This window comes from Mustela erminea, chromosome 9 (genome assembly GCF_009829155.1).
Source record: "Mustela erminea isolate mMusErm1 chromosome 9, mMusErm1.Pri, whole genome shotgun sequence".
Taxonomy (NCBI): Eukaryota; Metazoa; Chordata; class Mammalia; order Carnivora; family Mustelidae; genus Mustela; species Mustela erminea.
In genome coordinates, this window is record NC_045622.1 from 99,717,040 (window position 1) to 99,728,030 (window position 10,991).

General features: G+C 34.1%; 1 protein-coding gene across 1 annotated transcript; it reads left to right on the forward strand.

Moving 5' to 3' along the window:
• Positions 1-4,958: 4,958 nt before the first annotated feature.
• On the forward strand, positions 4,959-8,886 carry LOC116600054 (olfactory receptor 5D13-like). The gene is made up of 2 exons (XM_032360034.1): positions 4,959-4,977; positions 7,952-8,886. The coding sequence occupies exons 1-2, from the start codon at positions 4,959-4,961 to the stop codon at positions 8,884-8,886; spliced, it is 954 nt and encodes a 317-aa protein (XP_032215925.1).
• The last annotated feature ends 2,105 nt before the right edge of the window (positions 8,887-10,991 follow it).

The window sequence follows — 10,991 nt, forward strand, 5'->3', positions numbered from 1 at the left end:
GGCCTCATAGGATGAGTTTGGAAGTTTTCCTTCCCCTTACATTTTTTGAAGAAGAACAGGTATTAGTTCTTCTTCAAAAGAAGAACAGATATTAGCTTTTCTTTAAATGACCAGTAGAATTCCCCCTCAGAAGCCATTCTGGCTCAGAACTCTTATTTGTTGGGAGATATTTGATTACTGCTTCAATTTCTTTGCTGTTATGTTATGTTTGTTCAGATTTTTTTTTTCTTTCTGTTCCTGTTTTGGTAGTTTACAAGTTTCCAGGAATTCACCCATTTCTTTCGGATTGCCTAATTTGTTGGTGTACAGTTGTTCATAATATGTTTTTAAGATTACTTGTATTTCCTTATATTGATAATGATTTCTCCCCTTTCACTCATGATTTTATTAATTTGGCTCCTTTCTCTTTGGTAAGTCTGGCTAGGGGTTTATCGATCCTATCAGTTCTTTCAAAGAACCAGCTTCTAGTTTCACTGATCTATTCTACTGCTCTTCTGGTTTCTATATCATTGATTTCTTCTTTAATCTTTATTATTTCTCTTCTTCTCCTTGGTTTAGGCTTTATTTGCTATTCTTTCTCCAGCTCCTTTAGGTGTTAGTTTAGCTCATGTATTTGAGACTTTTCTAATTTTTTAAGAAAGGCTTGTATTGCTATGTACTTCCCTCTTAGGACTGCCTTTGATGCATCCCAAATGTTTTGAATAGTGTGTTTTCATTTTCATTTGTTTCCATAATTTTTTAAATTCTTTTTTAATTTTCTGGTTGACTCATTCATTCTTCAGTAGGATGCTCTTTAACCTTCAAGTGTTTGAGTTTCTTCCAAATTTCCTCTTGCGATTGAGTTTGTTTCACTCTTTTAAACTTTTTATAAATGAAACTATATAGAACATGTCTTTTTTATTTTATTTAAGTTTTTGTATCTAACTTCCTTCAATCAGCATTGTATATAACATTTATTCATCTTGTTGTTTGCAAATTCCTTTATTCTCTTTGTAGTATAAGACTCACTGAATAAATATACCTCAAATTTTATTCATAAAAATATTGAGGGCTTTCTAAGTTTTATAAGTATTATTAATAATGACATTATGAAGAATCTTGCCATATTGTTTGGTGAACATAAATATATTTCTGTGGGTTTTATAGTTTGATAAATGTTCTGGTAAATGTTGCATGTGTTCATATATTTTAAATGTTTTAGAAATGTATACAAAGTAAACTACCTAAGGAAAGCTCATGCAATTATAATAATATAAGACATTATAGGTTTTAAGTAAAATAAAATTACTAAAGATAGAGGATTATTTCACAATGATATAGGGATTTGCCTAGTAAGAAGAGATTACAATTGAGTGTCCATGCACTCAAGAACAGGTCTTCAAAATAAGTAAAGAAAAAAAAATCCAGAACTGGAAGAAGAAATAGAAAAGCCCTCCATCATTGTGTGGGATTTTAACATATTTTTTCAATTAGGGAATAAACAAGAAAACATGATGTCTAAGAATATAGAAGTTCTAAATGACATAATTTGCATATTTGACTCAGCTAACTTTTACAGAATATGACTCCCAATAAAAATAAAACACACACGTGTTTCTCAGTGCACATAGAGAATTTATTACAATTGATTGTTTGCTGGATTATAAAGCAAACCACAACAAATTTCAAAGGCCTCAAATCAGTCCAATGTTTTCTGTGAGAACAAAGAAACTAATTTAGAAATCACTAATTTATTTCTTAATTTTAACTTTGCTGAATCTTTCTGCTTGTGAGTTTCTCTGGTATATAGAACAGTGTTGGATTTAACTTTGTCGTTAAATCTATTAATACAATCAATATGTTCTGTTTCCATTTCATAATGTATTATGTCAGACTTGATATTTTACATCATATACATGCATATATATGTATGTGGATATGACACTCATGTGTATATATTAATGGATAAATGTTTATTTCACCATTTAGTTTGTTTTGTTTGCTCTTTGTTTTTAGGAAGGTTTGTATTTTTGTAAGGATTTTTACCCTTATGCTAAAATCCTTAAATATTATTAATACTTCTTTGATTTATGTATTTACTTATTACAAGTAAATTGCAATTGACTGATAACATTCTTTAGTCCCCAAACTCTGTGAGTGTGTAAGTGATCAAAAGCCAACACACAATACCTCTAGCTCAAAATTAATAAATGTGAAAACAAGGATAAAGGTGAGTCAGAACTTACATATGGTCAAGTGATTTATCATCTTTGAACATTTGTTCCCTTATCTCCTAAGGTAAAGTATGTGGAATGAACAATCCTCAAGGTATATTCAAGCTATGAACATGTTTTCTATTTGTTTCTCTTCCTGTCTTTAGAGCAAATACAGAGGTTTTATTGTGTTTATTTGCTTATTTTTCAAATTAACATGTAATGTATTGTTTGTTTTGGGGTACAGGTCTGTGATTCATCAGTCTTACACAGTTCACAGTGCCTACCACAGCACAGACCCTCCCCAATGTGTATCAACCAGCCACCCTATCCCTCACACCCTTGTCCTCTCCAGCAGCCCTCAGTTTGTTTCCTGAGATTAAGAGTCTCTTAAGGTTTGTCTCCCTCCCTTGTTTCATTTTTCCCCCCTTTCCCGTATGATCCTGGTCTAGTTTCTCTAATTCTTTAACGTCTTGATTTAAATTATGGTATCATCCTGCCATCTAGTGGATATTCTCTTTGTTTCACTTGTAAGGAAAAGAAACGCTTTTTTTTCCACCATAGAAGATTGAGATGTTGGTATGTTAAGACAAGGCAACACCTTAATTAATATATCATTCTCTCCATACACACAGATTATAAAATGAAAAATAGAGTAATAGCTTTTTTTCAGTTTCAATAATAAATGTAAGCATTGAAGAGTACCGTGGTCCCATTTGTAAGAAGGAGGCAAACTGTTATTAGCTTAAAAAAATCAACGGTTTTCATAGAAAGGGAAATATAATTACTTTTTATAATGAATGTTATAAATATGATGTTAACTTTTAAAAAGATAATAAATAATATAATTATACAATATGGTACTTACTGTATAAATTTTATATCCAGATACACACTGATAAATATATACCTAACCTTATGGAGAGGGAAATCCACAAATACAACAAAGATTAAGAGTATTTATCTCTGGATTGTTGCACAGCAGCTGGCTTTTCCTTTGTACATTTCTGTATTTTACAGATATTTCAGGATACATTGTCTGCAGTCAAATGCTCTACCACTGAGCTATACCCCCTAGGATACATTGTCTGGTTCAACATTTTTTTTTCTTTTAGATTTTATTTATTTATTTGACAGACAGAGATCACAAGTAGGCAGAGAGGCAGGCAGAGAGAGGAGGAAACAGGCTCCCCGCTGAGCAGACAGCCAGATGTGGGACTCGATTCCAGGACACTATGACCTAAGCGGAAGACAGAGGCTTTAACCCACTGAGCCACCCAGGCACCCCTGGTTCAACATTTTTAAAAGACCAATGGAGGGGCTTCTGGGTGATTTAGTCGATTAAGGATCTTGATCTCCATTGTGAATTCAAGCCCTGTGTTGGGTTCCATGCTGAGTGTGGGAACATACTTAAAAAAAAAAAAAAAAAAAAAAGAACAAACAAAGAAACACAACCATATGATCAATGGATAAACCAACACAGCCATATGATCAATGGGTAAAAGTTCATGATGAAATGACTCTCCAGTCTTCATAACAAATATATATCACCAAAATGTCACATGGGACATTACCTCATCTAATTGTTGTGTTTGTGCCCTCCAGGGCAGTATCAGTGATATTCTCAAGGGTTGACACCCCTAAGGTCCTAGTGGCATATATGTAAGATAAGTTTGGTCCTAGGATTCAGCTTTTTGGTCTCTCTTTCTCTGTCTTCTGAGTTTATTTTTAATAGACTAGAGGGGACAAAACCATTTCCGTGAAATATTAATTACAATATACTGTAGACTTTTTTTTAACTATTTTTTTTCATGTTTGTTGCTATCTGTTTTTAAGTTGAATTCTCAACAAGAAGTTTCCTGGAGTCCTTTAATCACAGTGAAATAAACATCAGTAAATGAATAAGCCAAATTATTCTGCATTCAGGTGAGTTGATTCATTCTTATTTTATTTTACTTTAGAAAGAAAATAATGTGTTCCAATAATCTTTGTAGAAGACAAACACAACATGTAAATTCAACTATATCCCTGAGACTTAGTTCAGCTAAGTTGAAATACTCAGTTCTTTATCTTTAACCACCTTTATTATTATTCACCAAATTGTTATCACTAAAAAGGACATTTCAGTTCTTCTGGATCATGATATTATCTGTCTTTATAAACACAAATTAAATTTTAATAACAATAAGAATCATATGTTGTAATATATCGTTTGTGATATGTATCATTCCTCAGAATAATTCCCAGGAGAAAAACAATTTTGAAGCTAAGGCCCCTATTTTGTAATTTTATAGTTTTTAAACTGTCCCTTATGGTGCTAAGTACACAGTGGATGTTTTCTCATGCAATGAGAAAGCATGACAGATGTCCCTGGAAAGGAGGGAGTGAGTATGCACAGCATGTTGTGCTGTCAGTCAGCTGAACATGGTGCACATTTCTTAGAGCTAAATGGGGGACTGTGAACTTTGACCCCAAGTCTATTAGTATAAATACAGAGTGAGGAAGTGGAGTGGAAAGCCATATGTGTGGGAAAGAGATGCACTAAAAATAAATAAATAAATAAATAAATAATAATAAAGAGTGAGCTAAATATACATTAGAAATTATATTTCTCTTTCTCTTTTAATTTTTTTTTAATTTCAGTATAGTTGACCTACCATGTTGCATTGGCTTAGTTTCAGGTGTACAATACAGTCAACACCTCTGTGCTATGCTGCACTCACCACGAGCATATCAGAATATCATACATGAATGGGGCTAGAGTGTATGATGCTGAGTGGAAGAAGTCAGACTGAGAAAGATAAATACCACATGATGTCCCTCATATGTGGGATCCAAAAAAACAAAGCAAATGAGTAAACAAACAAAAAGCAGAATCAGACCTATCAATGCAGAGAACAAACTGATGGTTGCCAGACTGAAAGGCTGGAAGTATAGACAGAATGGGTGAGGGGAGTGGGAGATAACAGCCTTCCACTAATACTTATCTGTGATGGTGATGATTTCCCCTTCCATCCTGAAGTGCTCAGATTTTCTTGCCACGGCCATATGGAACTAATACAGATTTTGGAAGAGGTATGTTTGGTTATGGAATTTGCACTTAACCAGTTTTATATTAAATTGAAAAATATATCCAGGAAGTGATGCTTACTGTGATGGAAGATGAAGTCACGAGTATCAAAGGACTCTTAAAAGAGCAATTGGAGAAAAAAGTGCAGGGGTGTGGGAATGATATCTTTATATATGCTTTCCCACACACTTTTAAGTGCAGAGGAGGATAAAGTCATAACAACTGAGTGAAAACTACAGAGACTTTAATTTCAGCTCATAATAAGACGTAGAATTTTCCCAGAATTCTATGTGGAATGGTCTACCCTTCTATGCTGTGTGCTATTTCATATTTCAGGAAGTGGTCAGAAAGTGGCTTTGAGAATAATTGCATTGGCAGAAAAAGGCAGTTCAGTCATTTTGGAGTAATATGGGACGATTTCAGAAAAGAATTCAGCGCTTCCTTCCCCCAAGTCCCCATTTTATGCTAATTAAGGAAGTTTCAGTCCCTTGGGGTTTCACTGTTTGTACTTGTTTTGTAGAACTCAAGATGTGTCCCAGTGTATTGTGTATGATGCTGATTTAATAGACAAGCCTAAGTTCTTTAGCATTATTATAAGCTTTCACCTCAATGCATGTATATTATATGTCTAGAGTTCACTCATTCACATGATTGTGTTTTCTTTATTCAGTAAATGTTATTGAATACTCAGTCTTGTTTTAGTGTCCCAAATTTGCTTTCACAAATTTATTTTGCTGTGAAACAGACAGTGTTAAAATGGTAAATGATTTAAAAAGAAGCAAAATACAAGTATGTTACAGATGAAGATGAAATTTGTATTTTTGAGGACTTACACTTTTTGATAATGGCATGAAGAGTATGACTATGGCTATGGCTAAAGGATCATGTGGAGGTAAAATTATTGTAAAAGATCAAGAAATTAAGAGAATAGGGCATTAGAAAGATTATCTTTATGTTTATGAAACCATCTCAAAGCCAAAAAGAAAATCCCTAGCCAAATAATAATCACACTGTATACTTCAGGAAGCAGTGGCCCATCTTTGGAGGTTTTATGGTAGACTAAGTTTGATGATAATGTGATAAAAAGATCTCCGCCATAATAAAAATAGTCTGTACCTATTATAAGTAAGTTTGTTTCTTCACACATTTTGCTAAATACCTGATATTGTAATACACCAAGAAAGGTGTATTACATTGTAATACACCAAGAAAGGGTAATACATTTTTTTTTTTAATTTCTTTTCAGGGTTCCAGAATTCATTGTTTATGCACCACACCCAGTGCTCCATGCAATACGTAACCTACATAATACCCACCACCAGGGTCACCCAAGCCCCCACCCCTCACCCCTCCTAAACCCTCAGATTGTTTTCCAGAGTAATAGATTTTTTACAATTTTCCGTAACTAGGTAAATGTGGCTGATCAAGTATGTTATTCATCTGCAGGACATAGCTAAAATATGGGGAGATAATGTGTGACTGAGTAGAAATTAACTGGAAAGAGAATTCAAAAATAATTGCAGCAACAATAGTTAAAAAAAAAAAAAAAAAAAGTCAGTTCTCCGGGTCATTAATTTTCTTTTGAGTTCTAAGTTTTCACAGTTTTACAGGTTAGGGAGGGAAGAGCTCATAGAAACTTAGGATATGTATTTCCTCCAAGACAAGGGATTCAGCACTTACCTACCACACCGGGCTCTCGTCACAACTCTCTTAATCTCCATCGTTTATCTAACCCGTCCTCCTACCCACCTCCCCTCTGCTAACCATCAGTTTGTTCTCTGTAGTTGGGAGTCTCTTTCTTGGTTTGCCCCTCTCCTTTTTTCCCCTGTGATCATTTGTTCTGTTCCTTAAATTCCACGTATGAGTGAAATCATTTGTCTTTCTCTGGTTGACTTATGTCACTTAGAATAATACTCTTTAGCTCCATCCATGTTGTTGCAAATGGAAAGATTTCATTCTTTTTTTAGCCAACTAATATTTAATTGTATATAGATCACATCTTCTTTAACCATTCATCAGTCAATGGACATCTGGGCTTCTTTCATAATTTGGCTCTTCTTAATAATACCGATATAAGCATCAGATCAGGGGGGTATGAATCCCTTCAAATTAGTATTTATGAATCCCTTGGGTAAATACCTAGTGCTGCAATCACTGGATCAGAGGTTAGTTTTATTTTTTTAAATCTTTGAGGAACCTCCATATTGTTTTCCAGAGTGGTCACAATGGTTGGCATTCCCATCAATGATGCAAGAGGTTTCCCCTTTCTCTGTTGTTTCCTGCATTGTTAATTTTAGCCATTCTGATTGGTGTATATTATTGTAGTTTTGATTTGTATTTCCCTGATGAAGAGTGATGTAGAGGATATTTTCATGTGTCTGTTGATCATCTGTATGTCTTCTTTGGAGAAATGTCCATGTCTTTTACCCTTTTTAAAATTAGATTGTTTGTTTTTCTTTGGGGGGGCAGTGAGTTTTATCAGTTCTTTATGTTTTTTGGATACTAACCTTTTATCTGATATGTCATTTTTCTAACTTTAAAACTAAAGGTTGAAATCAAGTATTTTCTACAATACTATTTATGGATAATCACTAAGTTTCTCATCATTTACTCATTTTAATCTGTCTTATCCAGATTTTGCTTCTCATTTCTCTGAATCAGTTTTCTTGTTTTGTCCACAGGAACCAAGAAAACAAGAGTGCTGAAGCCACTTTCATTCTCTTGGGCTTCTCAGAATACCCGGAACTCCAGATGCCACTTTTCCTGATATTCCTGACAATCTATACAGTCACTGTGCTGGGAAATCTGGGCATGATCATGATTATCCAGATCAATCCCAAACTTCACACCCCCATGTACTACTTCCTCAGCCATCTGTCCTTTGTTGATTTCTGTTACTCTACAGTAGTTACACCCAAACTATTAGAAAACTTGGTTGTGGAAGACAGAACCATCTCTTTCATAGGATGCATCATGCAATTCTTCTTTGCATGCGTATTTGTGGTGACAGAAACATTCATGTTGGCTGTGATGGCCTATGACCGATTTGTGGCCATTTGTAAACCTCTTCTCTACATGATTGTCATGTCTCAGAAGCTTTGTTCCCTGTTGGTGGGTACCTCATACTTCTGGGGTATTGCCTGCTCCTTAACATACACATATTTTTTGATGACCTTATCTTTTTGTGGGACTAACTTCATAAATAACTTTGTCTGTGAGCATGCTGCGATCGTCTCTGTGTCCTGCTCTGACCCCTACATGAGCCAGAAGATAATTTTAGTCTCTGCCACGTTTAATGAAATAAGCAGCTTGATGATCATTCTTACTTCCTATGTCTTCATTTTTGTCACTGTCATGAGGATGACTTCAACAGGGGGACGCCACAAAGCCTTCTCCACGTGTGCCTCCCACCTGGCTGCTATTACAATCTTCCATGGGACCATCCTCTTCCTCTATTGTGTTCCTGATTCCAAAAGTTCATGGCTCATGGTCAAGGTGGCTTCTGTGTTTTACACTGTGGTCATCCCCATGCTGAACCCACTGATATACAGCCTCAGGAACAAAGATGTGAAGGAGACAGTCAAGAAGTTAATCAATGTTAAATTGTTCTGGGATACAATGTAAAGCCAGAAATGTTCATTAGTTCTTTTTAGAGTACTGATGAGTTGTTCAATAGTAGTATCACATATAAGTCTATGATAATCTGTCAATTGGCAGTCTGTGATCTGTTCACTCTAATGTTTAATAAAATAACTTTAAAATTGCATATATCTGGGATAAAAGATCAAACTATTTAAACCAAGTTTTTGATTCATAAATTGGAATACAAAGGTTTCTGTGTCAATATACATGACCACATGATTGCTCAGGCCAAATTTCAGTTTAAGTCATGTGAAGTCTGAAATTTTTGAGATGGTTTGAATAGTTAGGACTTATCACAATGGAGCTTAATTCTTCTTATAAAAGTAGAACATTAAAAGCTATTCAACATAAAAATCTAAATTTCTGAAAACAAAAGTTATATTTAATTCCACAAGAACTATCTTTGTATTGGAAGATTTCAAGGAAAACAAACATAAATAGGAGCTATAGCTCCCTTAAAATATACATAATACAATGTAAATTATACTGGTAATACAACCAATTAGAAAATATTTTCTATGTACCACACAAGAAAATAATATACATTTTAGAAATGTATATTTGAAATGTAGCCCATAATGCTAGTTTTTCTAGTTATGTCATTGGGGTTGTACTTACTCATTTTTTCAAAATTATGATGGAATGGTTTTGATTCATTTTAAGTTGTAAGAAATGATATGGAGAGATCCCAAGATTTTTTTACCCAGCTTCCCCTATGATCATATACAACAACAACCAGGTTATGAGTAATGATATAACGTATAGATGCTACCCAGGCATCAATTAGTTATTGATGAAAAGAAACAATCGTAAATTCCAGAGGGTTGTAACAATAGCAATCCTTTAGAAGCAGTGACTTGAGTAAAATAACTCTGCTAAGACCAGTGATACTAAGTGAGGGTCACTAGAGCATCAACATTGAGCTAACCAGATCAGCCAAACTTGAGTCTACAGGCCTGTATGTAGGTCATTTTTGTTGGACTAGGTGGCTAATGGTCAATGTTGTAAGTAGAGTCACAATAAAGTATGCAAAAAGAAAGCATATTTTAAGTATCTATTTGAGTCTCACCTGTAAAATTTTATGAGGTAAACAAATCACATGGCTTAGCCCAAAGTCAAGGTGAGAGAACGGTATCTGCCTCTTGTGAGACTATTAGGTGATAAGTCAACAGTCAGGGTATGGGGAAAAGTGAATAATCTGGCTCAAAATCTACAAAGACTGATTAAAACATTTACCTCAATGAACACATTCTTCCTTGATAATGCCAGTAACTTGATGGCTTCTAACAGATAACCCATGACTAGGGTATGTTTCACCCAAGTTTTCTAACAGTTGAGAAGTTTGAGTCACTAGATTGTTTTAAGCAAATAACTAATGGAGAATAAATAAAAGAACTTCCCTTTTCTTTTGTGTCTTACTAATCGTGATTAAGGTTTACAAGCAAAGAGAAGGGAGATGTCCATGTGTGGTTGGTCTCATCCAACCATTTAAACATTACTTGTTTCCCTCCATTTTTTAGAGTTTTATTTTCACTTGGAAATTATATGCTCTTTACCATAATGTTTTATGCTGAATCAGGTATCTTATGTAATCAAAGATATATAACAAACTTATCAATACTCATGGTTTAACGCAACAGTAAAAAAGGAGTTATTTTACTTTTTAACTGTCAATCTGGGATCATAAATAAATATTCCCATCTGGTACTTTTAAAGTGTGTGTGCCTGTGTGTGTGTGTGTGTGTGTGATTTAAGAAAGATCTTTTTTAAGAATAAAAAAAATAAGTTAGGAAGCTTAAGGGTGTATCATGGAATATTTGGTATATTCAGCAAGGTCTCTAAGATTAAAAATTAGAATATATTATTTTAAAATGCTGATTTTGAGGTTCTGTAACTTGGAGTTTGGTATTTTAATTAGTTTTCTGTCTTTTAGTAGATAACAAAACAAAAACAAGAAAAAGGGAAGAGTTGCAAAATCCTTTTAGAACAGGATGTTCTTTTATTTTGTAAACTATCTTGCATATGCAGTTTATTTACATAAATATAATGCAAAATCCTTTTCAAAAAGCCTCAGGTTGTACTTTGAG